This window comes from Carica papaya, chromosome 6 (genome assembly GCF_054855325.1).
Source record: "Carica papaya isolate Zhongbai chromosome 6, ASM5485532v1, whole genome shotgun sequence".
Classification (NCBI taxonomy): Eukaryota; Viridiplantae; Streptophyta; class Magnoliopsida; order Brassicales; family Caricaceae; genus Carica; species Carica papaya.
Genome location: NC_142314.1, coordinates 31,083,433 through 31,110,951, shown reverse-complemented (window position 1 = coordinate 31,110,951; position 27,519 = coordinate 31,083,433). Strand labels below are relative to the sequence as shown.

At 34.9% G+C, this 27,519-nt stretch overlaps 3 protein-coding genes across 7 annotated transcripts; all 3 read left to right on the top strand.

Annotated features, from left to right (window-relative positions):
* On the top strand, window positions 1-8,192 carry HSF3 (heat shock factor 3). Of its 4 annotated transcripts, none has more exons than XM_088222191.1 (4): window positions 1-141; window positions 371-621; window positions 6,225-7,522; window positions 7,839-8,192. In XM_088222191.1, the coding sequence occupies exons 2-3, from the start codon at window positions 376-378 to the stop codon at window positions 7,491-7,493; spliced, it is 1,515 nt and encodes a 504-aa protein (XP_088078317.1). In that variant the 5' UTR covers window positions 1-141; window positions 371-375; the 3' UTR covers window positions 7,494-7,522; window positions 7,839-8,192. The 4 variants fall into 4 exon arrangements, with proteins under 4 accessions (XP_088078317.1, XP_088078316.1, XP_088078319.1 ...); XM_088222190.1 differs by having other exon boundaries at window positions 38-141; window positions 336-621; XM_088222194.1 differs by lacking the exon at window positions 1-141 and adding an exon at window positions 5,718-5,906 and having other exon boundaries at window positions 481-621.
* Window positions 8,193-9,399: 1,207 nt separating this feature from the next.
* On the top strand, window positions 9,400-18,388 carry SYP21 (syntaxin of plants 21). The gene is made up of 7 exons (XM_022044003.2): window positions 9,400-9,839; window positions 10,393-10,486; window positions 10,734-10,873; window positions 11,808-11,882; window positions 15,533-15,690; window positions 15,811-15,911; window positions 17,996-18,388. Exons 1-7 carry the CDS (start codon window positions 9,637-9,639, stop codon window positions 18,059-18,061), a joined length of 837 nt encoding a protein of 278 aa, XP_021899695.2. The 5' UTR covers window positions 9,400-9,636; the 3' UTR covers window positions 18,062-18,388.
* A 988-nt stretch (window positions 18,389-19,376) lies between these two features.
* On the top strand, window positions 19,377-25,533 carry BPA1 (binding partner of acd11 1). 2 transcript variants are annotated; one of them, XM_022044006.2, is made up of 5 exons: window positions 19,377-19,554; window positions 22,280-22,383; window positions 22,584-22,659; window positions 24,553-24,636; window positions 24,722-25,533. In XM_022044006.2, exons 1-5 carry the CDS (start codon window positions 19,549-19,551, stop codon window positions 25,283-25,285), a joined length of 834 nt encoding a protein of 277 aa, XP_021899698.1. In that variant the 5' UTR covers window positions 19,377-19,548; the 3' UTR covers window positions 25,286-25,533. The 2 variants fall into 2 exon arrangements, with proteins under 2 accessions (XP_021899698.1, XP_021899699.1); XM_022044007.2 differs by having other exon boundaries at window positions 19,414-19,554; window positions 24,553-24,633.
* The last annotated feature ends 1,986 nt before the right edge of the window (window positions 25,534-27,519 follow it).

The following is a 27,519-nucleotide window of genomic DNA, read 5'->3' as shown; positions in this document are numbered from 1 at the left end:
GTCAGTTTCTTTCTCCTTCTCCGTCCTTACCTTTCTTTCAGAATTCCCTTCATTCACTTCTCTCTTCATTTCCCTTTTTCTCCTCTTTCTTAGCTCACTTCACTTTCTCTGTCTCCCCAATCCCGATTGTGTACTTACGCTGTATACTCTCTCTCTCTCTCTCTCTCTCTCTCTCTCTCTCCCCATATAGATATATATATGTGTATTACGTTTATGCTCTACCGCTACTTCCATTTTCCCCCTCTGTGATTAACTTTCTCAGTTTCTTCCTGCAATCTTGTTTTTAACTAAATCAGTCACGGGTTGGCTAATTTTGTTATTACGTTGCTAATCAGCAAAAACCTTACTCCATCCTCTATCTTCTTCCCAGAGACGATGGACTCGATTCACGATTCAATATCAGCGGTGAACTCTGCGGCGGCAAATGGGAATTCAGTGCCGCCGTTTCTGAGCAAGACCTATGACATGGTCGACGACTCGTCCACTAATTCTGTAGTGACGTGGAGTAACAGCGGCAACAGTTTCGTGGTTTGGAGTGTTCCTGAATTTGCTAGGGACCTCTTGCCTAAATATTTTAAGCACAGTAACTTCTCCAGCTTTGTCAGGCAGTTGAATACTTATGTGGGTATTGCGTCTTTTGGTATCATGTTAGCTTTGTTCTGCCCTTGTCTGGAGGTTCCCGTGATTGATGCTGCTGTTGCTTTGTTTTCTTGTGATTTTCTGTTGATTCCCTTTTGCGCTTGGACATTACAGAATAGTTTTTCTTTTTTGCTGGTTGCTTTCTTTTTTATGTTTATTGAATTTTGTGTTGATAAGTAGTTAGTTTTTCTTTTCTCTTGCAGTGCATTAAATGTATTTTTAATTATTTTGGTTAAAAATTGACGGTATTTTGTTTCTAGCTTCAAGAAAATGCTTGGTATTTATGTGGGTAATTTATTGTCATTAAGATTGTTGATATTTTATTGTATCTGGTGGGTGCTTGTAGAACTAGCATATTCTATTGTTTGTAAATCTTGATGTTTCACGTGAGAAAATCTGGAGTCTAATGAAATTGAACTTGAGTGATTAAACTCCTGTGATCTGTTACAATTTTTAAAACATTGTGTTGAATAATAGAGTTACATTAACTAATATTCTTATATATATATATTGTGACTGAAGTACAATGAAGTCTTAACAACTACCACTTACTCTTTTTCTATCTCTTCTTCACTTGCCAATGATGGGTCAAATAGGATGAGTCGAATAAGAGATTTACCGAACTTATATCATGGTGGCACCTTCCTGAAGCTCCTAAGAACTCCTGCTTTTTTTCAATATGATTTTCTAGTCATTATCAATAGAGTATACTTTGGGTTGAACTGTATGCATAGTCTGAATTAAGGAATTTATAAATAAATAATGAAATCTTACCATCTGAGCAAAGAGGGATGGACTGAAACAGCTTGTACACAGTCTATATGATCTTTGTGTCATTAGGAAGTACTGGAAGAGGAGGGCGTTTGAAGGTTTGTGCTCTCCCTTCCCCAAGATTAGATGTCCTTTATGTTCCCTTTGTTTCTTGTTCAGGGGTCATCTTCTTAATATGGAGAAAAATTTAGGGGATGTCTTAGATTAGTAATTTGTTAATTCATAATTCTATACATTGCTGGTTAAACCTTGACGCATTGTTAACCTCCTTTAGGGAAAAAAACTAGCAAGCTTGCATCACATAAGGAGGCTGTCATTGAAATTTGAAAATGTACTAAGTGTTTTGGGGCCATAAATTTTTGACCTTGAATATTCTTCTGGTTACTTTAGATATATGTTTTCTTTGTTAAATTTTTTTTGAGATAAAAGTGTAGAAGGTATAATGATGTGTCGGCACCTAGGGAGCGCCTCCCATATACAAAAAATTCACATGCCAATACGTATATATACAATTGAACCAAAATCATCAGGGTTAACAAGGTTATGTCCCAGAACAATGGAACCAAAATAATGAAACCATATATTCTTAATGTTGTCCAAAATATCTTTTTTCTCTTCAAAGGCTCTATTGTTTCTTTCTTTCCAAATGACCCAAAATATAGTGAGCGGAATGAGTCTGAAATTCTTATTCCTCTTGCACACAATTTTCCAAGCATACAGTTCATCTTTGACGGAACCAGCCATGACCCAGCATATACCCAATAGTCCGTAGACCATGGTCTATAAGCTATAAGTGGTGGGACACCAAAGCAAAAGGTGATTGCAAGATTCAGCATTATTCTTGCAAAGAAAGCACCTGTTAGTTAAAATAATACCTCTCTTCATGATATTGTCAATAGTCAATATGTGTTCTTTAGATGCTTCCCAAGCAAAGAAGGATATTCTAGGTGGTGCATTAGTCTTCCAAATCATTTTTTCTGGGAAATCCGTTCTCTTTGAACAGCTGTGGCCATCTAGGTAGTAGTAAAATGATTTGACGGTGAAGGAGCTGTTTTATTGAAAGACCAGATTAACTTGTCGTCTTTGCTCAACTCTCTTTATTGTTGAGCTGGATGGCGTCCAAAAATAGCAGAAATTTTTCATATTCCTCAATTTCCCAATCTCGCAGATTCCTGTTGACCACAATGTTCCAGCCATTACCCTTTTCAATATCAAAAGTCTTCTCAATGAGCATGTTTTTGTCCTTAGATATAACATAAATAAGTGGAAAAAGGTTCTGCAGTTTGGTATTACCGCACCAATAGTCAGACCAAAACTGGACTTTGGAATTAATGGATTTTCCAAGCATTCAGTTTCGATTTAAAGGGATGAACATTCCCTTCCTTTCAGAATGCCAAATTTATTTTTATTGATCAACTTTACTTGGGTCTTTAATGAAACAACTTTGTACACGCCTTTGTTGCCTAGTATAACTAGTATTCCCCAGGACAAAGCTTCCTATTCAAGTTCCTATCTTCACTCCCATTTCTTTAACTTGTCTCCTTAATGATTAGATTTCTTTTTCCATTGTTTTTCTTTTCTTTTCTGCTCTTTCTTGTGCTTTTTTTTGGGGGGGACATTTTGGCTTGTAGTATATTTTTTAGATTATTTCTGATATCATCTAAAATCTGAAAATTATGAATTTAATATTAAATTAAAAAAAAGTAAATCCTTAGAAAATGTTTCATCAGTACAGTATCACATGTATAAGTTGTTCTAAGGCATTAGAACTAAGATTTTCATTTGGTCGATCAAAGCAAATGAATGTATGACTTGAAGTGACTTTATAGTGCTACAAAATCCAATCTTTTATTTTGGCTTTCCTTTAAACCATTGGTTCTTTTTGGTTCATACATTTTGTAAATTTTTCTTATTCTCCTCTAAAACAAAGAGGGAACATCTTTATAAGCTCTCTCTTTCTCACTCTATTTCTCTCAATTTTCTGATTTTTTTGAGAAAATCACAGTGAATTTTTTTTGCTTGTTGCAAAACATAAAGGAATAAGAATATCGAATTGCTTACACTTTTAGTTAACACGTCTTCCAATTGAGGATTGATGGACATGTATGACGTACATATTAGGCCATTGTCAAGTTTTTCTTTGATAAAATGTTTGTCAATCTTAATGTACTTGGTCTTGTCGTGTTGCACCGGATTATGAACGATACTCAGCCAATTTATTGTCATAGTGTAAGTGCATAAAATTTTTTCACTTGATTCTAAAATTTTTCAAAATTCTTTTTATTTATAATAGTTTACATATCTTTTGTGACCGATATTTATGACTGACATGTTATCACAGTATAGGTGCATAGAAATCTCTCACTTGATTCTAGGCTATTCTAAAATTCTTTTTTTATTTATAATAGTTCATATATCCCTTGTGCTATCATTTGAAATTTTGATTTCACAACTACATTTTGTTTCTTACTTCTATAGGTGACTAGATTGTTATGAGGGAAGGTGCAATAGCTTGTAGTAGATCTTATGTCTACAGCTAATCTTGCATAATCTTTATTAGCATAGGCTTATAGAAGCAATTTTTCATTCTTCTTAAACATAATTCATTTGCTTGGTAATTCTTTTAAATATTACAGTATTTTATAGGTTACTTGTAGGTGTACTATTTCAGATTGTATATGAATTGACTTATAATAAGTACTATGTAGGCGATATCTGGTCTTATATGGAATAGGTAGAGCAATCTCCTAACTAATCTATGGTACGTTTTTTATTGGCATTTTTTCCTCTGTTATTCCTAGTTTGTGATTAGAGTCAATAAGTGTACTAGCTTGTTTGCATGCTAGTTTGTATTTTTGTTGATATATAAAGCAAAACAACTTCAATTTTTAGAAATAATTTATTTTGTGTGGTTCTTTGATTTCAAATTCTTTTGCCAGGTACTTTTTTAGTATTATTTGTGGTTATTCTCATCATTTTATATTATAATAATGTTATAAATATATACTAGGGAAGCTGTAATTCCCCCTATTTTTGAGTTTGATGAACATAGTGCAATCTCTTTGAGCCTACTTAAATTCCAAATCTATCCCTACCTTTTTGAACCTACCAACCAATGCACTTGGTGGCTGTTTGAGTTCATACAATGCCTTTTTTACTTTACATATCTTATTTGGTCTTATTTATCCATTAAACCTTGTGGGATATCCATGCAGATTTCTTCTTGTAAATCTTCATGCAGGAAGACATTTTCTTAATCAAAGCGTTGTACTTGTCAGTCAAAGTGTGCAGTCAATGATAATAAGATTTGCACAATGTTCATCTTGCCTACTGGTGTGAATGTCTTTTAGTAGTCTATCCCATATGTCTAATTATAGTCTTTTGCCACTAGTCTCGCTTTATACATCTCGATTGTCCCATATGTTTTGTATTTGATTGAGAAAATCACACCGGTTTTTTGCCTTTGGATAGATTCATCATTTCTAAAGTCTGGTTCTTTTCAAGTGCTTGCATTTTCACACTTATAACATTTTTCATTTTTTACAGGACAATGTCTCAGATACTGTTTAGGAATATACTCATTACTTAAACTTGTGAGAAAATTTTTATAAGTAAATGAACATTGATCAAATGACATAAATTGCAAGATAGGATATAAAAGGTGTTTAGTGCATTCTCTTGTACATATGTGAAGTGCAGTTGGTATATAATTATAATAGGGCTATATAAGTTTTCTAAGACTTATCTCAGTTCCAGGATTAAGGTTAGATTCTTGGACCAGCATTAGTTTAGTAATTGATATCTTCTTCCTTGTATACACATGAGAAAACTAGGATCTGGTATGATCTTTTGAGAGGATCAATCTTGAAGGTTTTCTTGTGACGATGAGTTTTCGAGTGTGCTCTGAACATTCTCTTGCGGTGATAAATTTTTTGGCGGGTTCTAAACGTTCTCTTGTGATGATGGTTTTGATGTGTGTAGCAAAGGTGGTTTTGGCATGTATATAACTTGTACCGTTCTTACATTTTTCAATATCATGAACACAGAACAATTCATTTCTTGAATTTTTTTTATGGCATATAAAGAATTATTAACATGCTTACTGGCTGTGCACTTCTACTCCACTGGGCATTTGGTGTTCTGTTTTTATGTTTTAACTTATTTAAGCATATAGTGAAAAGGTAGTATATTTTCTTTCTTTTCGGCCAGTATCTCTTCTTGAATCAAACAAAGAGGAACATAAATAGTAAAGAAACACGTATGCAAGATTTTTACATGCTCACCAAAAAATTCCATAAAATTTGCAGGGACACTAGCACATGTACTCACATGTATTTGCGAAGATTGGGTTGCTTGAAAGGGTTCAGTATCTTCCCCATAACTCTAGCAATCACCATTTGAAATCAGTTATCAAAATTAGCTGTTCATTCGTCTAACATTGTCCAAGCTGGTGCATGCTCCTAAATTTTGAAATTTATGCATTGGATACATCAAAGGTAATCTTGTGCTACTTGTAGGAAGATAGAGATAAGACCTTTTGATTTTTATTCCATAATATCTTGTGAGAATTCAATGATTTTTCTTTTCTATATAAAAACCATAATTTTGTTTTCGGGTTTAAGTGCATGTTTTGTATCTGCTCTATAATGTATTGGAGTTAGATATATATTTCGACTACAGATAAATGTTGAATCAATTAGATATCTATAGTGTGGTTCTCATTGTGTATGCTTAAATTTGGAATTCTTTTTTGTTTTATATTTTTTATCTTGTACTCCATATCATTCGACATAATGCATTTATATTTTCTTCAGGGTTTTAGGAAAGTTGATCCAGACCGTTGGGAATTTGCAAATGAGGGATTTCTGAGAGGCCAAAAGCACCTCTTGAAAAGTATTGTTAGGCGAAAGCCGGCTCACGGTCATAATCATCAACCTGAAGTCCATAGTTCTTCTGTTGGTGCATGTGTTGAGGTGGGGAAGTTTGGGCTTGAGGAAGAGGTTGAAAGACTTAAGCGAGACAAGAATATTCTTATGCAGGAGCTTGTTAGGTTGAGACAACAACAGCAGAACACAGAGCATCAATTGCAAAATGTAGGGCAAAAAGTGCAGGTGATGGAGCAGAGACAGCAACAGATGATGTCTTTTCTTGCCAAGGCCATGCAGAGTCCTGGCTTCCTAAACCAGCTAGTGCAGCAGCAGAGTGAAAGTAACCGGCGGATTGCTGGAGGCAATAAAAAAAGGAGACTTCCCAGACAAGATAAGGAAAATCCCAGTGGCCATGGTGTTGGCTGTCCTAATGGACAGATTATTAAGTATAAGCCTTCAATTAATGAGGCAGCAAAAGCAATGCTGCATCAAATCTCGAAGTTGAACACATCAGCTAGGCTGGAATCATCAGTGAACAACCCCGCAAGTTTTCTTATCAATGATATTCCTTCTTCTAGTGTGCTAGAAAATGGGAGCTCCTTGAATGGTGTTTCTGGAGTGACATTATCGGAGGTTCCACCAATTTCTGCACAATCTTTTATGTCAACTGAATCAAGATTTCCTGCCAGTTGCATAGCTACTTCAGTTTCTGAGTTGCAATCCTCCCCTCATATGGTAACTGATTCTCCCAAAGCAGGTCAAATTCCTGAAATGAATGTCCATCATTCTCGAGACGAAATAGTTCTGCCGGGTTCAACTCAGATGCAAGATAATATGCTGGGAACCACCATTGGAGCCTCTGACACAAACTTCATGGTGTCTGAGGCTGGGAATCCAGAGTATATGGATAGAATTTCAGCTGTCTTGGATGGAACAGATGCTATAGAAACTGATTTTGTCTCTGAGGACCATGATCTGGCCATCTTTCTTGATGGGGCTACTCAGCTTCCTGGAATCAATGATGCTTTCTGGGAGCAATTTCTTGCAGCAAGCCCGTTACCTGTGGACACAGATGAAATTAGTCCTACATCGTCGGAAAGTGTAACAATGAAATATCAATTGCAGTCAAGTGAGAATGGATGGGACAAGATTCAACATATAAATCATCTGACTGACAAAATGAGTCTTCTCACCTCAGAGTCTCAAAAAGGATGATTTCATGTGTTATTCCTTGCTGTTTGGAGGTAACTTTTCAGTGGAATATTTACAATACAATATTAATGAAGGGTTACCCAGTTTTTTCTTGTCATACCATGGTTGTAAGCATGAGAATAGCCTGAGCTGAGTATTTCGAGTCTGTCTAAATTTCACAAGCCTGAACTAGGAGTTTATTTATCATCTTTCCCTTCTGATCACCTTTTTGAATTTTTCATTGGGAAAAATAGATGGTTGTTACTTGGTGGTTCTCAATCACACCAGGCCTTGAATCAGATGTATTACTAGGTTAGTATCAGTACTTTTGGTTTTTTCAGATTTTTGTGTGTTGTCTGTTTCTTGCAGAGGTTGATTTCTATGCTGTCAGGCAGATAAAGCTTCGGTTAAACGTCAAGATGCGGTGAGGAGTCTAGGAAATCGTTTTTTTTTCACCCTTATGTTCTGTACTTATATTCCATGTTTATGTCGTGAGAGAGATTAAAAGGATAAAACTTTCTGCTTGGTCTAAGAATATTATGTAAGAATGTATCTCAGTAGCAAAGTGGGTGGCAACTCATGGGCTAACAAATGCTTGCATGCTACTTATTTGAGGCATCCGTGTTTGTGCATAACGTGTAATTTGAGGCATCCGTGTTTGCATCCGTATATTGATGAGACTGACTGAAGGAGAATATAAGAAGCTATTATATTATATGTGAATTTATATGTTTGGCAAAGAAGAAAAAAAAGGTCAAGGTGCAGGATTGTGTTGCAGCCTGGAATGAGCCGGATCATCTGCTGTTGGTAGGTAAGTTTAGTTGAAAGGCTCTTTAGTCTCTCCCTATAAACTCTTAAACTGACTGTTATCTCAGCTGTTTTAATCTTCATTGTCTTTGTAATGCAAATTTAATGTGTTATTTTTTTAGCATGATCCTAACCTGAAGTCATGTTTTTATATAAAACCGTAAAACTCTGTGCTTTGTTCATATTTTTACGGTGAACGAGCAAATTGTGTGAGCTACAAATTCAAATTTATGTTAATTGTGTGAGTTATAATATCTTTTAAAAGTTGAGTTTATATGTAAATCTATGTGAAACTAGACCTGAGTTTTAAATTTATTAGAATTTATATTTTGTGTGAATTGTAAATAAATTTTATATAAATATTAATTTTTGTTATTGGGTTCTCAGAGCTGCAAAATTTTCTAGTGACATTCAAGGGTTCAGGGGAAAGTTGGTTTGAATTCACTTAACGACACCGTTTTAAAATGTGTCACAACTTTACTAACTGTTCATGAATTTCTGATGTACAATGAATAATTTATTTATGATCTATATATAATAAAAATTAATTTTTTAAAATAATAATTTATAATTTCAATAGAATATTAAAAATTTGAGTAGTAAATATTACATTTCATATTAAAAAAATAAATAATTATTAATTTTTATATAAAAACTAACGTTCTATCATTTTAAATTTTTGAGACTTATGATTTAAATTCAAAAAGTTATTGAATTTTTAGTATTTAAAATTTGAAATATTTTAGAAAATAACTTAAATTTCTTGCATATTTGTTTATAAAATAATTAATTATAATGTTTATTCTTATTATAAAAATAAAAGTTTATTATTATATTCTATTAAAAATAATAATATAAGTAACACAAAATTAACTATAAAGGGTACTTGTTCATTAAAAGAAAGAAGAAACCATACGGGGTGCTTGTATTTTTTATTTAAATTTACTTTTAAATATCATATTTAAAATGTATTAAATGTGTGAATAAATAAATAGTTGAATATACTTTAGAAACATATATAATATATTATTAAATTAAAGTTACTGTGTTTAAAAAATATATTTTATAATGTAATTGACAATTAGAAAAGAAAGAAGCGTAAAATAAAATGAGTGTTTGTGGCGGCTAATGATTACGAATGTGAATCCATTGGAAGAAGCTTCGTCCTTCTTGTTTGACTTGGAAGGTACAGAAAAAAATTCCAAAACAACTCAACCATCTCTAACCCTAATTCGCATTCCTCACCTACCATTCTCCTTCTTTTCACTTCAATTTCTGCGTTGAACAATCAATCAACACTCTCTCTTTTTTTTTTTTTTTTGCTTTTGATTTTACATCCCACAAAAACCACAAAGGAACAATGAGTTTCCAAGATCTTGAAGCTGGTATACGGCCTTCTTTGCGACACAAGGATTCGGGGAAGAAGAATAATCAGCTCCAAGAGGACCCTTCTCAGGCTGTGGCCGCTGGGATTTTCAAAATCAACACCGCTGTTTCTTCTTTCTATCGTCTTGTTAATTCTCTTGGCACCGCCAAAGACACCTTGGAATTACGCGACAAACTGTCAGTTGTTTTTCCCTCTTTTTACTTATCTGCGTCTTTCTTGTTGCCTCTATTTTATCTTTTCCTTTTTGGTTGGTCGTCAATTTCAGTTCTTTTGGTCAATTTCATTCCCTTTCTTTTTCGGCGTAATTTCTTGGGGGTAGTTTTTTGGACGAAATTTTTTGGTGATATTAGTTCGAGCAGAATTGGGACTTATATTTCTCAAATTTTGTTTTCTGCAACATAATTGAGAAAACGATAATAGTTCGACCTGAGTAAACAGTCATTTTTAACAAAACTATTTTTTCCCTTTTGGTGATTATCATTGTAAGTTTGACCTGCGTACCTAGATGCAATACATAACTGGGTTTGTTATTTCATAATCTTTCCTGCTACATGGGTGGGAGGTGGAACTAAAAACCAATTGACTTCCTTTTCATTCTCCCGCAAATAAAATGTTCGCTGTTGTAACAAAACGCCAGAAAATATGATAATCTTGATTACCTTCCGCATGTAAGGAAAGGCATTTTATTTCGTCTCCTGTAATATTTATATCAATTAAATTTTCTGGCAGGCACAAGACGAGGCTTCAAATTGGGCAATTGGTGAAAGATACTTCCGCTAAACTCAAAGAAGCTAGTGAAACTGATCATCATGCAGATGTTAGTGTAAGTGAATGAGCATTAAGCAGCAGAATTTTGTTCTGTTAGATAAAAGAAGCTGCTTTTTCTTCAGAAGTGGGCATAACAAGCATAGTGTTCCAATTCATAGTGAAAAAAAAATCACTGGATTTTGTTGCTCCCCGAAAAATTTCATAGTTCTTCCTACGCATTAGAATATCCAGATTTGAATTTGGTTTTGCAGCATCAACCTGTCACTTGTTTGTGGTTCTGAATTTCTAGCATTAACCTGCAGCCTATTAAGAAGATTGCTGATGCTAAACTTGCAAAGGATTTTCAGTCTGTTCTTAAAGAGTTTCAAAAGGCTCAAAGACTTGCAGCTGAGAGAGAAACAACCTATGCCCCATTTGTTCCCAAGGAACTACTTCCAACCAGGTAACTTTTACTAGAAGGCTTAGTCATGCTATTTTTCTATATTGTCATTGATATTTGGTTTGGAGTCATTGGGTGCTTAATCATCCTCTCCGAATTTTACAAGAGTAAGATGTAAAATATGTAAACTGTGGGAACTAACATTCAGTTAATTGATTTTTTTCATAAAAAAATCAGACTTGTTGTATCATAAAATTTGGTGGGAAATACCTGTGTAGAGAAAAGGACAAAGATGAATGTATCTTATTGTTCTTGTGTCCAGAAGTTTTGCCTTTTCATGGTAGCTTTTTTTCCCTTTTGGTTGACTTCTGATGAGATATTTTGAAGGATAAATTGGGTTGCTGAAGTTCTGCCAAAACTCTGTTGCTTTCTGCATTTGCCAGCTGTGAGAGAAATTAGAAAGGTTTTCATCTATGGCTCAAGCCTATTCTGTTATCGACCTTTGTGTTTTAAAAACATTGATGTTAGTTTATCAGTGTCTTACAGGAATCAAGTAATTGAAGCAGTTTCTAGTTTAGCTGTTGATATGCTGCATAATCTGTTTAAGTTATTGTCTAACAGTGGCTAGTAAGTGTTGTTAGACTTTGTACATGGGCGGTGCCCCCTTGGCACCTGCATCAATATATCTCATACTTCTATTTCAAAAAATAAAAAGTAAGTGTTGTTAGACAATGTTTTGCAGATTGAAAACATGTATTAGTTTTAGTGATATCAATACTGTCGGTAGCTTATTTAACATGACAAAAGTTCAGATATCACTTATGTCATTGGATTGGAGTATTCTTCTGAAGTTACATGAGGTACCTTATTGGCATATATGCCTCCTGTAACCTTGGGACATAATTTACTGATCATTCTTTATATTGCATGTTTAGTAGCTTATTGGCCACCAATAGACTTGTATCTTTTATCTTATACATTTTATTAAACCTTGCAGCTACACTGCCCAAGAACTGGAGATAGGTTCTTCAAGGAGTCCTGAGCAACAGACTTTTCTTCTAGAATCCAAAAGGTGAGCAATTTTCCAGATAGTACTGTTTTATGATGCATATCCACACACCGCTTACTTCCTATCATCTAAAGAAGGTTCATTTTCTTTTAAAGTTTATGGGTTGAGATGAGCTCCATATCAGCAAACTTTGTTTGTTGCATCCTTTTAATGCACAGTTGAAATCCAAAAATCACTTTACATAAAAACTTTCCTAAATTTAAAATAAAAACTTTCTTAATGATTCAAGGGTCCTACGTTGCTAGTACAGAAGGCAGACTTTTCTCAGTTTCCTGCAAATGCTGAGTTAGAAAGTGTGAGCTGCCATTTTGAGAGCACTTTGTTGCTTGTTTCTCAATGATGCAAGTAACATTTTGATAGGAAAAGTGAGAGGCTAAATTTTAAAATTTTTAGTATGATGGGTTTTGTTTAGAAAAAAATTATAATATTTCCTTTTTAGTACAAGGGAATATTATTTAGTATCATCAGAATTATTAAGTTTTTATAAGAAATGGTTAGTAGTTGAGGAAATTGAGTCTTAGGTTTCTTTTTTCATATTTTAAGTGGGATTTTGGTTTATTTTTAAGATTATGTACATCATCTATATAAAGGGCTATTATTCTTGGTTTGAAGTAGAAGATGGATTATGAATTAATCACAAAATTTGGGATTTTTTTGTATTCTGTTATTTCTGCTTTCAATCCTTTCCTTTTCTTTTCCTTTCTTGTTTTGCCTCAATTTAGCATCAGTCTAACTTCTATTCCTCATGCTTTCATTTGTAATCTGTCACATGCTACCAATTTACGTAAATTAACCTTCAACCCATGGTACCCTCGGTGTCTCTTTACATTGTTGTCTCAACTAGGAAGTCCATTCAAAATCATTGAATTTATGAAGGTCATGGGTCCTTCAACTGGAGAGAAATCTAAAATTTTTTTTAAGCAAAGATCTCAATCTTTAGATAACGTTTGGGAGAAGATGGTATCCTTTTCTTCTCCTTTGGACTGAAGTCCATGGCTTCTCCATGGTTACTTATTTATCTACACTTTCAAAAGGATTAGGTTGCTATGACGTATTAATACTACTTTTACTTTGTTTCTTTTTCTGTTGGATGATAATTAATCCTCCTCTAGTTTGTAAGTTTTCTCCTCCCTTCTAATAATGTTTTTTCTTTGGTTAAAAGCAAATTATGGATGTTGTCGACTTCTATGGTGGTCTTTCTTGGGGTTTCTAATTTTGAAATCTACCATAATATGTGGATAGTTTTTTTTCTTTGATTCAACAACTAACTATTTAAATTATTATTATTATTTTTTGCTTCTGGTTATTAATCTATCTAATCTTATCTTGTTCATTTTATTTCTCCCTATATTTCTTCATCCTGATTCCCAGTTTCCTCTGGCTTATTTTTATGTATTTGTTTCGTATCTAAATTTCCTTTATTCCACTATTTTTACACTGCATAGAAAAGAACAAAGGAAAAGCTACAGATTTTCACACCACATCCAGCAAAAAGAAGATTCAATCATAAAAAAAATCCAAATATCGTATTGGATCCTGCCAATATCACAAGGCCAAAAAACCTTTCTTAAAAAGAAACTCTAATTGTTATTCTTGCCTTTCCTTAGAGAAAAAAGAACTAAGATCCAAAAGTTAAGAGTTGCACCAATCCAAAAGTTAGAAGAGTTGCACCTACAACCTGCCATCATTGGCCTCGACAAAGATTGCTGGCAACCTCTGAGTGGTGAAAGATACTGCCATCATTGTTATGATCTGATAGCTCCAACCAGCCTTGCCACCAAATTTCACTTGTTGATTCTACTAGAGAACATTTCACTTGCTGCCGAGAATCATCGTCACTTCGTAGATCTCTGCTTCCCCATCCGTCATTTGTGAAACCAACCATTGAGATAGAACCACCAGTACAGGACAAACCCATAGCAGGAAAATTTGACCAATATAAACCGTACAGGAGACAAAACAGAAATGCCTTTTCTTACATGCGGAAGGTATTCCAGATTATCATATTTTCTGGCGTTCTGTTACAACAGCAAACACTTTATTTGCAGGAGAAGGAAACAAAGTCAAATTGGTTTTTAGTTCCACCTCCCACCCAAGCAGTAGAGAAGAAAACATAGGGATTGGCTAATTAAAAAAATGGAGATTGAGGAAATGACGAGATGAAACTAAAAGAAATCAGGAGGAGCAGGGAAAATTTCAGAAGAAAAGATGGGAGGACGTAGAAGAGAGGTGAAGAATCAATTGCAGATGGCTTTTGGTTAGAATGAGTGAAATGGACGAACTTTTAGCTTTGGTAGGAGTAGAGGCGAGAGAGGCAAGGGAATCCATAAAGGAAGAGAGGAAATTGATTTAGAGTGAAGAGAGGTTTTAGATTAAAGCGATTCATTGAGAGGAAAAGGTAGAGAGAGAATATATAAGATTTGAGAGAGGAGAAACCTAGATTATGGAGAGAAATCTGAAGGCAGCATTGAAGATGGTTTGGGGAAGAGAGAGCTTGCAGTGAAAACAAAAAGGGGGTGTTGTGATGATGACCTTTGATAGAGAGTGGGTTGAAGAAGGAAAATGGAGGCCAGAGAAGCTGAAAGGAAGAGAGAGAAGCTAGAATATGAGGGTGAATGAGAGGTAGCAATGGTGGGTTCTAGAGAAGAGCGGAGGAGCTAGTGATTCTTTTGATAAACAAAGTAAAAGAAAAGAAGAAAGAAGATGAGGTCAAAATTGTGGTACATGCTGAAAGGGAAGCAGGCTACAGAAGAAGAAGGAAGAAAAAGAAAAGAAAAGAAAAAGAAAAAAGAGCAAAGATATTTTGAGGGATGAGAAATGAGAAAATCCTAAGATGTGTGCACGAGAATTTCATGCACAAGCTCCATCTTAATGATCATGAAACTAATATATGCTTTATTGGTTTAACTTCTCAAACCTGTCATTTTTCCTCAAAGTTTTGATCCAAGATTTTGGACATCGGAATCCTCAACCACGTTATAAATCTTTTTTTTTTCTTTAACCCATAATCCTGCTATAAGAATGATGCCTTCAGCAAATATTTCTGGAAGGTTATTTCCCTCTCTCTTGTTAAGGTTTCTCTTTGAATTACAGGTGTCAGTAGGTTTAATACTGATTATTTGCTCCAAGTTTGCAATTTGAATCATGTTCTGTCTCTGGGTTGTGTGGTGCTTTGTGAGGTGTGTGTCATAATCATCTTTTTTTGCACTCTATTATGGGTTGGAGATTTTGGGCACATTTATTTGATACCTTCGATGTTTCTTGCATTACTCGCCAAATCTTAAGTGCTTTATTTCTTCTTCTCTTCATGGTGTTGGCAAGGAGTTAGTTTTGCTTGGAGAAAGGCTATGTTTGCTGTATTCTGGGTTTGTTGGTTGGAGAGAAATGGAAGGATCTTTAAGCTCTTTAGTTTTGTTTGTTTTTTAAATGAGCGTTTCTTTTGAGTTTACTTGTTCTCTTTCTTGCTCCCAGATACAGAGGTTGTTAACTTTTTATAAATCTAAAAAAAGTACAATTCTTCGAATTTATAAGCTACAGATAAGCTTCAGCTGTCTTAACATATAAATAACAAAAACTTTTTATTGCTTTTTGAATGTTTAATATCTTGCACTTGGAAGCTGCCTTTAGTCTTTGATTTTTCTAACTGCATGCAGACAAGAAGTTTTACTCTTGGACAATGAGATCACTTTCAATGAAGCAGTTATTGAGGAACGAGATCATGGTATTAAAGAAATTCAGGAACAGATTAGTGAAGTAAATGAAATTTTTAAAGATCTAGCTGTCCTAGTTCATGAGCAAGGAGCTATGATTGGTTAGTGCTATCTTATTTATACTTAAAATGGCTATGTTTTTGAGTTTGTTAGATTGGTTGTTTGAGTTCTTTGCTGGCCTTTTGTATATTTGGTTTAATAAGCATGTTATCCTTGCACAGATGACATTGGGTCTAATATTGAGAGTTCTCATTCTGCAACTGCCCAAGGAACCACTCAACTTGCGAAGGCATCCAAGATTCAAAGATCCAATTCATCAATGGTATAGTTTGATTGACATTCATTTTCTTTAACTATCATTGTGCGCTATTCCTTTTTAATCTGATATGCAGAGAAAATGGAATCAGGCATCAGAATTGTGTGATGGGTCATGCTTGTTTGGAATGGAATATCTATTGCGGTTCCAAAATTACTTTGTTAAGGCTATGTTGGAACCAATCCAAAAGTTTTGGGGATGTCATTTGTTGTTTTGCAATTATTTCAACTAAAATATGATAAAAGTTCTACTTAAAATGCTAAAAGTTGAGCTCTTATGGGATTTTTACGTGGAATTTGAAATGCATTATTCATTACATGGAATTCCATGTGAGCTTAATTTTTATATTGTTCCAACAAAGTTGCATTTCTCCTAATTAAAAAAAGTATGGTTTCACAACTGAAATTTGTACAAATGATAGATTTATTCCAAACGTAATCTAGAGAGCAAGCATGACATGGCTTATTATTGAAGAAGGGAGGGAAGCAGGGAGGTGATGGACTATCATATTTTTTATTGTGGATGAATATTTTTATGAAGAAACAATCATTTTCACGCTGCTCTAGTAAGCTCCTCCACAGACTGCTTGTGACCTAATTTGTTTTTTAAATTTTATGACCATAGAACTTCTTTAGACAACTAAGTTTCTATTTTGAGCGGTATAAAAATTCAGTCAATATTTCACTGTTTAGTATTTCTGTTCATAATTGACAAAGCTATTTGAAACTATACCTAGGTGAAAGATTTCTTTCCTGTTACACATTTCATTTGAGAAATTGAAGGGAAAATGGCTGCTAAATTGATAGTAAGGAGAGATCATTCTCTCTGTTGAATGGGAAGAGATTGTTCCCTTTGTTGCAGCTTATCATTCTTAGTTTTATACCTTCCAAAAAAATCATGCCTAATTTTATCATTGTTCTGCACAGTTATTCCTGCAGGAAGAATGCTTTATGCCTCATCCATTAGTTAATGATCAAAATGCCTAAATTGTATTTGGTATTTGAGTTCCACTTTATGTTTTATAATTTAGCCTCACGGCACTTAGGAGAGCAGTGTGGCTGCTGTATTGAACTGTAAGCCAGCTGCTTGCTCTGCATGGTTGAATAATTCTATTTGCACTAAGAAATACTGGAAGAATTTTCCAATCCCAAAGCAGCTGAAAAAGTAAAATCACCCCAATGTGCTTTTTTTTTTTTGTTATTACTAGGTCTTTCCTGTAGTTCAAGATTTCATATCTCTTAGCTTCTTCTTCCATTTTAATTTCCTTCGTTCCTCTCTCTTCCTGCAATATTTTTACTCTAGGCCCTGCAATTCTTTTTCTTATCTCAACCACCATCAAATACCATATTAGAAGAAGCAGTAGAGATTTTGTATTTGGTCTTCTCTGTAGTACACTTTTCTCTGCCTTATCTATGTGATTTTATTTTCTTGCCACAACATCTCTCCCTAGGTATTTCTCCTATCCACGCAAAAATATTTTAAGATAATTTGGAATATACTTAATTTCCATGAGAGCATGAAAACTCAACTCAAAATGAATTTCACATACTGAAACAACACATTTCAAATTTCATCAATTTAGATGGAAGTTGCAATGTAGTAAGTATTTAAATTTTACTTTGAATCTTAAATTGATAAAATCCAAAATTTATTGTTTTAGTTTCACTTAAAATTTGTTGAAGATGAATTTTAATCCTGTTATGGTTGAACTAAGTATACTTTTTAAACGAATTCTACAAAAATAATTCGTTTGTGTTGAATATACCCTTGATTGACTTAAATCATAGTGTTAACTGATTGAGTTGAAGAAAAGTTTGAGAGGAGAAGGCTTATCTTGACCCCAATGAGGAAGAACAGTGATCGCAAACTGATGGAAAGATAGAGAGTTAGAATAGGTACATAGGGAAATTGGAAGAGTTCTAAGAGAAGGAGGTGAGAAAGAATTGAAGAGGAGAAGATAAACTTTTGTAGGAAGAAAGCTTGGAGTTTTCCCTCCTGTTCTTGGCTTATGTGGTGGTTCCTATCAACTTTGTTTGAACTCTGCAAACTGCTTGTGCTAAAATTGATTTACATTTTCTTTTTTTCTGCAGATCTGCTTGCTGATTCTGATATTTGCGATAGCTCTGATCATTGTCGTAATAGTTGTTGTGGCCTGAATGGTAAAACTACTATTTCTCGACATGGATTCAAAGGAGGATGTACATTTTGATCTTTGCCCAAGTTTTGATTGGCTGGAGCTGCTTCATAACCAGTGTTTGCCCCATACGAAAGGTGAAAAAAAGAGCAATCAAGATCTGTTCGCGGATGGTGATGAATTGGATTATACCCGTTATATTGCTCTTTGTTTCATTAATTAAATTTGAAATTTAAACTCTCTGCATATCCTTCGCAGTAAGTTGACCACTTGTTTCATAGTTATACAAGATGAATTGGACTGTATCACATTGAATGAAAAGTGTCTGGTTTCATTTCTCTTTAAGAAAGGGAGTAACATTGTTATCAGCGAGGAAGATGATGACAGTCCCAGGAGTCAAGCCACTTCGCCGGCATCAGGCATTGGAGAGGAAGGTGTTAAGATCCAAATCCGTCTCTAATAATTTCTTGAAGAGAATCTCTATCGGAATTGGCGTGCGCTCTCCGGTGAGTGGAATCGCAGAGAGTAGGAAACCAGTATCTTGTTCTTCATCGTTCTCATCAAATGTGGTGGGATTTTCAGTGGGTTTCTCATGCCCCATCAGACGCGTCTAAGCGCTATAAATTTAATATATAATACTTCAGACTAACCGGTTAGTTAACTATATAATACATAGAATTATATACTAAATACTAAAAGATGAAATACTTTGTTTTTAGATCAATTTAAATATTCTCTAATAGTGTTTACATTTTTTAAAACGATGCAATGATTTATAATTGATAAAAATATTTATTCGTACTTCATTTTTAACAGATTATAATTTTTATATAATAAAATTTAAAATAATTTTTATGTTATCTCTATTTATTTTAATATTTTATATATATTTTTTTATAATTTTAACCATTCTTAATGTATGAATTTTCTGAGTTTGATAATTTTTTTTTTAAGTACACGATTAAATTTATTCGTACAGGTTTATTTCGGTTCGGTTTTCACACAATTTTAGCTTTGATGTATGACTCTTCTAAAACATAATTAAATTTATTCGTGTTTAATTTCGGTAATTATTTCTTAATCTTCACATAATCAGACAATTTTCCAGAAATTTTAATCTCTCACGAAAATATTAACTGCGCGGTGAAATTTTCCGAGAAACAAAGAGCCTCAAGCCATGTGACAGCCAGCAATGTTCTTCCACCTCGTGATCATCCACACTCAACCTTTCCCTACAACCTTACAAAATCATGCTTCTACATATTGTACCCGTAGACTTTTCTAAAGGTACAATCTCTATGTAGCATACATTTCCGACATCGCGGACACAGCAGATCACATTGGATGAAAAACGAGAGAAGAAAAAGAAAAAAAAAAAAAAGGAGTGAGAAAACGAAATTAGCGATGAAGAAAACTCTCGTTTGAGAGGCCATTTCCAGAATTGCTAAGAAATCTACACTGAAATTTGCGCCTGATACCTGAGAACTGGTGCTTTTCTCCGTAAATACCATGGCGGTTGGTGCCGATTATCTACTTCTATTTCTTTGTTTCTTATTTATTTGTTTTGGCAGTTTATTTTCGTGATCATTTTGTTACTCTGCTTGAAGAAAAGGGATTCGATTCATCAGTTGTTTCTCTGTTACTAGAACTTCATTTTCTGATCTAGGAAAATGTTTATTAAGGAATCTTCCCTATTGTTTCGTTTTTCCTGGTCTGGTTGACTAACGAGAATGCCTAGAATAGGAGAGGAGCGGAAAATTCGATGCCTTATATGAATGTGTTTCCCAACGTTTGGATGGATAGAAGTGTTAATAATATTTGATTCAGTTGATAAATTATACTCTTCTTTCCTGTGATCCGTACAAAATAATTTATTTTTATTTTGTATAATTTTCATACATCTGGTAGATGATGTGCTATGTTTGTTAATCGGATGTATGTGTAGATACATAGCCACCTTTGTGTTTGCGTATTGGTTTTGGTTTCTCATTTCTGTTGAATCTGATTGGTCTTTGTTTTGTGTTAGTAATTTTATTTCATGTGAAGTGACGAGCAAATATTTGTTTGATTGTCTCCTGTTTCGCTCTTGAGTTTTTTTGGTTCCTTGTAACCTAAGATGCGAAGGTGTCACTGCATGGTACTGAAATTTTCAAAAGTATTGTCAAGGTCTTATCTTTGACGTTGAAGGTAGGTGTTACGCGGTATTGTCTTGATAAATCGAAGTGCTTTTATGTGGTGTTTACAATTTTCTGTGCCTTCTTTTGTTGCTAATGAAGTGATTGAGGATGTTAAAAGATGTAAGGGTGTGGTGTTTAAATTGGATTTTAAGAAGACGTATGATAAGGTTAATTGGCCCTTTTGGATAAGGTTATGAAGAGAAAAGATTTTGCAATTGTTGGAGGATGGGGATTAGAGGTTGTCTCTCCTAAATTTCTTTTGCTTTCATGTTAATCTTGAACCTAAGATGTGGAGTTAAGGGTAGTGGGGTTTAGTCGAGGGAATCATCTCTCTCTGTTCCCTTTGGTGGTGTGGCTGTAATGGAAACTTGCGGTTCTAAGAAAAGTTTATTCAGAGAGTTAAGTGTGAGGGAGGATGAGATTGAGATCTCTATATCTAGTTCATCGATGAATCTATCCTTTTGCTGGCCTAAGATAGTAATATGTTTTATAATGTGCTTCCCATTCTGTAAGTGTATGAGATTATATGGATGTTATGTACTAAACTTAGTAAGAATATCTTAGCTGCATTAATATTGAGGATCTGGTTATTAGGGGTTTGGTTGAGACACTTGGATGCTGCTTTTTGGCTTTGTTCGTTTAAGCCTTTTCAAGCTTCTCTTCTTTGCTTATACTCAATTCAGTCTCCAGCTGAACCAAACACAAGATTATCTCTATTTAATTTATGTTAAATTGAATCAAATTACTGTATCCCAATCTTACACTCAATTTAGTCTCCAGCTGAACCAAACACCAGATTATGTCTATTTAATTTATGTTAAATTGAACCAAATTATTATATCCCGACTATTATTAATTAGTATAGAAATGACCATAGAGCATGAGGTGTTGCGGAGACAAGCCTTTTTTTTTTCGTGGATTCTGGGTCATTTAGTAGGAAAAAAATGGGAGAATCTTTGGCTGTGTTTTCAACCACCTCAAACGGTTTCGGAAAGGATGATCTTCTTTGCTTCCCTTTGGACTAAAGCCTGCAGGTTCTTTAAGGGGATGCCTTTATTGGATCTCTATCTTGTCTTAAGGCTTTCAATTTTTTTTTCCTGGGCTCTATCTTTTCATAGTTAGAGAATGTCTTATTTGCTCATCTTTTATACCTTCTCGTTCTCTTCAGTTAAGTTCTTGTATTATTTTTTTAAGAAAAAAATGGTTAGTTATACTACAATAAAAGCACCAATATAAGCAGTTAAAGACTATAAGTTGAGCCCAAACAAATGGTACCAATGCCTTGGCCTATCTTTTGGCTGGTTTATGGGTCATCTGGTTGGAAAAGAATGCCAGTATCTTCATGTGTGACTTCAAATGCATATCATTGCTTGAGGCTAAGGCCCACAATTTTTCAAGGGGTTAGGAACTAGATTTCTATTTTGTCTTAAGGTGTTCTATGTTAGTTTTTGTTCTTCTTGTTTATTGTTTTGGGATGAAGGATATCTTAAACTCTCCTACTTTGTACATTCTCTTTCTCTTCAATAAAGTTTCTTTTTTCTTTTATATGTATAACAAAATCTATGGCTTTGAGGCTTTGGGTTAGCTTTTTTACACCATTGGTGCGAGACGGTTTTGCCTTTCTTCCTTTAAAGGTTTTATTTTCTCTTCTCTTTGTGGCTTTGGTGAGAAAACACAGCAGAAAACGCTTAAAGCAAGGACTAGTTTTGTTGGGTTTTTGTGGTTTAGTGAAATGTTAGAGTCATTGAAGACAGTTTCCAAACCCAGCATTGTTTAGAGATGGATTTGTTTTCTTGATGTCTCTTTAGGTTAAGGTGAATGGTCTCTTTTTGGTTGTTCCGTTGGCTATTTTGCAAAGAGATTTTGGAACTTTCTTTTATCACCTATGTTTCTCTCTTGTTCTCTTTTATTTGTCGTGGCACTCCTTTCTTTTTAATATATTTCACTTTTTTTCCCAAAAAGGAATTTTTTATATATGTACCCTTGGTAACTTGATTTAAATATGTGGTAGATGAATCTGGATGATGTTTTGGTCTCTAATTGTTTTCTCTTTGTTACGACAGATAAGAACAGTGAAAGTCTGCAATCTCTCCTTAGGTGCATCTGAGCAAGATATAAAGGAGTTCTTCTCCTTCTCTGGTGAAATTGAATATGTAGAAATACATAGGTTGGTTAACTTTACATATTTGTGTACTAGTTTGCCTTCTATCTTCATCTATTCTTCTTATGTCGCAGAAGGTGAAGAAAAATGCTGTAGTTTTGAAATTTAAAGCCTTTTATTTCCATGGGAAATGGTTAGTTTCTTCGCTAAATATTCTTCTTTTTATGGATACTAAACCTTTATTTCCTCTGTTCTATTATTGTCAGTGAGAATGAACGGTCACAAATTGCTTATGTTACCTTCAAAGAACCACAAGGAGCTGAGACTGCTGTGCTACTTTCAGTGCGTTCATATCTTGATGCTAAATGATCTTTGTTTCTTACTTTTTGTTTATTTTATTTCTGATATAACTTCAGTTTTGCCTACAATCATTCTTTGGTTATCATATGCATTATGATTGATGATCCTGAAATTATGTTTCAGTAGTGCATTAGAACTATTTCATCTAACATTGGTGGCAAATTTCTTCTCTTTTTTGTTTCTCTTCTATAGACATTTTGTGCTTGGGTTGCATCACCCTTGGCCTTTCTTATAGGCTATTTCTTTCAGTGTACACGTGAAAGAATATTTACTTGAAATGATGAATTTTCATTTTTTTAGTTGGTAAAAGCAAATGAAGGAAAATGGCATGAACATGTAGGAGAGGGTGTCAATAGGGCTAAACATGAGAGAAAATCCTAACGAACTGACAAAAATTGGAGGAGTTTTTAAAAGGTATGTGATGTCACACGGCGGAATAGGTACAGAGAGAAAAAATTAGGAAGAGATAAATTCAATCCACAATTACAGGGATTACTAACAACGACAATCAAGAATTTGTCACAACCGCAGTTACAAGGTTGTTAGACACTCTATTCAATGAGAAAAGTTAACAGTTTTTATTTTTAAACAGTCTGCTTGATAGTGATAAAGCACTTATTTATTTATTGGGTGACTACATGGGGTGTTATATATCTAGAGTTCATAATAGGAAGTAGTTACCAAATAAAACTCTTGCTAAAAATATAATAACTCTATACTAGTGAGTTTTATGCTAGTAATACTCTAGGAAGAATTCCTATTTCTATGAAAATACTTTTGAAATAACTTACATGGTCTAGCATTATTCTCCCCTACTTCAAAAGAACTCAACTCTGATGAGGAAACCTAGATATGTTCATCAAGTAAGCTAAGATACATTTTGGTGAAAAGTATCTTCTGTGACTCACCTGCCTGGATCTCCCAAATAAGGAAATCCCTGAAGGGAAGTTTGTGGAATGCATAATGTAGTAGCTCCAAACGAGTATCCATCATGTATGACAAAATCTATCTAATATCTACCATGACCAACCTTGACATTGTGGTATATAATGCCAATCAGGATACATTTGTTACTCATCCTTATGATTTGGGACTCATCTTGTTAATGCAGCAACTACCCTGCTAAATGCATTGGCAGTTTTGTTCTCAGTAGCTAAATGGTTCATGAGGACGAAGTTATGCGTTAAGAAACTCGACCTAGACGGTATGCCTATGCTTAGCTCCCCTAATGGTTATGAAGACTTGCCTGAGATGATCCAAATGGTCGCTTTTAGACTTGCTATAAATCAAGATATCGTCATATAAACTAGTAAGAAGTTTCGAATTTGTGTTGGGTTTTAAAGGCAGTCTTCTTTTTGTCAAAAGTTTGACCATAATCTGATGGCATCCACCGTGAGGATCTATCTTGGAATATCGACTAGGACCAACTAACATATCCAGCATGTCCTCAAACCTAGGGATAGGGAATCCATACTTAACAGTTATCTTCTTATTCGCTCTACTGTATATGCATACTCTAAAAGAAATGGCTATTGCATGTCATGGGAAATTGCAGTCAATGTTTTAGCTTAATTAATCTTGCTTAGTTTGGTTCTAAGTGGGAATAAAAGCATCCTGCCCCTTACAAATTCTCTTCTCTCTGATAAATATCTACATGCTTTCATGCTTTATCCTTCACCTTTTCTTTTGTTGGAACAACTTTGTCAATTTCACTCTTGACTATATGGCTCTTTCAATGCAAGTAAAGTTCTTTACTGGAGAAGAGACTGAATAAAAAGAAAAGAAAAGTGGAAACTAGTAGTTTTATTGCTCATTCTAGTTCTGTTTAGCTTGTACTATTTTCTACTAATTAATGGTTCTGATATATTCTTCCAGGGAGCAACTATAGTTGACCAGTCTGTTACTATTGAGCTGGCGCAAGATTACCTTCCGCCAGCTGGTGCTTCAGCAACACATGTTGTAATATCATTAATTAAGGCTTTCTTCTGTAAGATTACTCACTAAAGGACGATTTTTAATACAAGTAACTTGGTTAATCTCCCAGGTGACACAGAACAGTAGTTCAGATCGTGTTGAAACTGTTGTCCTGGGGGCAGAGGAGGTAGTAAGCAGCATGCTTGCAAGAGGATTTATTCTTGGCAAAGATGCACTCAACAAAGCAAAAGCCTTTGATGAGAAACATCAGTTTACTTCAACTGCTAGTGCTAAAGTCGCTTCTCTGGACCAGAGGATAGGTTTAAGTGAGAAACTTAGTGCAGGTACAGTCCTGGTGAATGACAAAATGAAGGAAATGGACCAAAAATTCCAGGTATCTGAGAAGACCAAGACTGCATTTGCAGTTGCTGAGCAAACAGTCAGTAATGCTGGCTCTGCAATCATGAAGAACCGTTACATATTGACAGGGGCATCATGGGTTACAGGTGCATTCAATAAGGTAGCCAAGGTAGCTGAGGATGTAGGTCAGAAAACAAAAGATAAAGTTTTGGCTGAGGAGAGTCAGACACACCAAGCCCAAGGTTATACTCAGCTTGATGAGTTTGATTCCCCAATAGCTCCCGGGAATTCACAACCTTCCAGGTCCTCATCTGCTCAAGGTTTTATCCGCTAGCTTGTGAGATTGTTTAACCTTTTGTAAGATTTCAGGGTTATACTTGTCCATGTCGTTGTTCTCTTTTTGAGTTGGTATTTATTTCAAATGATGACCATACAGGACTTCGTTTGTGATATTACAGCATTGTATCATTTGAAATGTTGAACTTACCGGACATTAGTCGATAGATGCCAGTCGGACATTACACCCTCTGTATGATAGTGTTGTTTCCTTCGTTCTTTTAATAATTTCATTTTTTATGGAAATGGTTGCTCTGTAGAACCTTTTTATCTCTATACATACGAGGGAAGTGTGTAATGGGAGAAATTCACTGAGTTGTAAAGGGCTTCAATGGGTTTGATAATCTTCTATTATATACAACCAAATGGTACATGAAAATCTCTTCCAATCGTCGCCATTGATGCTGGAATGATGTAGAAAAGTTAGTCTGTTCGGAGAGGGACGCGTTGGTTGGAAGGAGAAAGTCCGAAACGCTTTTGGCCGGTTCATCGCGTTCAATAACCGATTTCTTTTCAACTCCCTACCTCTGATTTGTGACACGTGTTGTTTTTTCTCCCTCTTATTTTGCCACGTGGCCCGGATCAATTCCAGGTGGAAGTACACGTGGAGCGTGATCCGGTGTGGTCAGCTCCATTTTCCTCTCCCTACTTCCGGTTTTTTTACACTCTGCAGCCGGTACCACCTCCTCCTCAGTGCATCTTTCTTCTTCCTTTCTGTGTTTTGGGGTTTCTGGCACCCGATTCCTAACAAAAGCATGCAAGTTTGATTCAAAACAAGTAAAATAAGAATATAATTAAAGGCAAAACCACACCATCAATATTATATATATGTGTGTGTGTGTGTGTGTATCAATGCAATTTAAAATTATAACTAAATCAAACAGCGTACAATATAAATGAAAAACATGGGATGTGTTAAATTTAATGATTTTTTCTGTTGAGTTTAAATTCAAAAAAAAAAAAAATCCACCATAAAGTTGTTTCACGGAAGGATACGTAAAATTTCATGCGATGTGTATGCATGATTTTCGGTCGATCTGATTTGATCGGTTGGTTGATATAATTTGTTTAAATTTGTATTTCTATATATATATGCTGAAATAAAAAAAGAAGAGATTACTTTTTCTCTCCAAAAAAAGTGCACACCTCTTCAAAAACAGCAAAACAGAAGCAGTTGCATTAGCTTGCTCTGTTTTGCTGCCATCTCTCTCCTCAACTTTCTCTCTCTAAATTTTCTCATTCACAGAGCCTCCTTTGAAGCTTATTCGCTTCCGATCAACAAGTGGTATCAGAACCGTTATCTTAAGGGACCGGTAAACCAATATACCCTCAAAAAATCCAATGACATCCACTGGAACAACACCCCCTCCACACTTCAATGGAGAAAACTACCATGTATGGGCAATCAAAATGAGAGCCCATCTGAAAGCCTTAAGTCTATGGGATGTTATTCTGGATAACAGTGATCCTCCTCCACCAGGGGACACTGCCACTATAAACCAAATCAGAAGGCACGAGGAAGATAAAGCCAAGAAACCAAAGGCAATTGCTTGCCTTTTCTCGGCAGTTTCAGATAGGGTATTTTCAAGGATTATGAACTTCGAATCACCAAATGCTGCTTGGGAGAAACTTAAGGAAGAGTTCGATGGGGGAGTCAGAAGCAGGAAGGTAAAAATCTTGAAACTAAAGAGTGAGTTTGCATTACTCAGAATGCAAGAAAATGAATCAGTGAAAGATTATGCATCCAAACTCTCGGATGTGGTAAACAAAATGAGACTGCTTGGGGAGGACTTTCCAGAATCAAGGGTAGTAGAGCAGATTCTTATCAGCTTGCCTCCCAAATTCGAGTCTAAAATCTCAACCTTGGAGGAGCTAGCAGACATAGAGTCTATCTCCTCGGCTGAGCTGATAAACAAGCTTCAATCCAGTGAGCAATGTGTAAATATACATGTTCGACAACATACTGAGGGAGCCTTAATTTCAACTCAGATCAAAGGCAGCTCTTCAACACAGAATCAAGGAAGAAGGAGTGGATGGAATCAAACTGGAAACCAGAATTCCAGTAAACAAAGAAAATATTCTCAATGTAATATCTGTTCTTTAACAAATCATTCTGAGAATGAGTGCTGGTACAAGGGAAAGAAAACCGTTCGGTGCAATTTTTGCAAAAGGCTTGGCCACAATGAGAAATTCTGTAGATAGAAACAGAAGCTGGAAGGATCACAGCCAAAG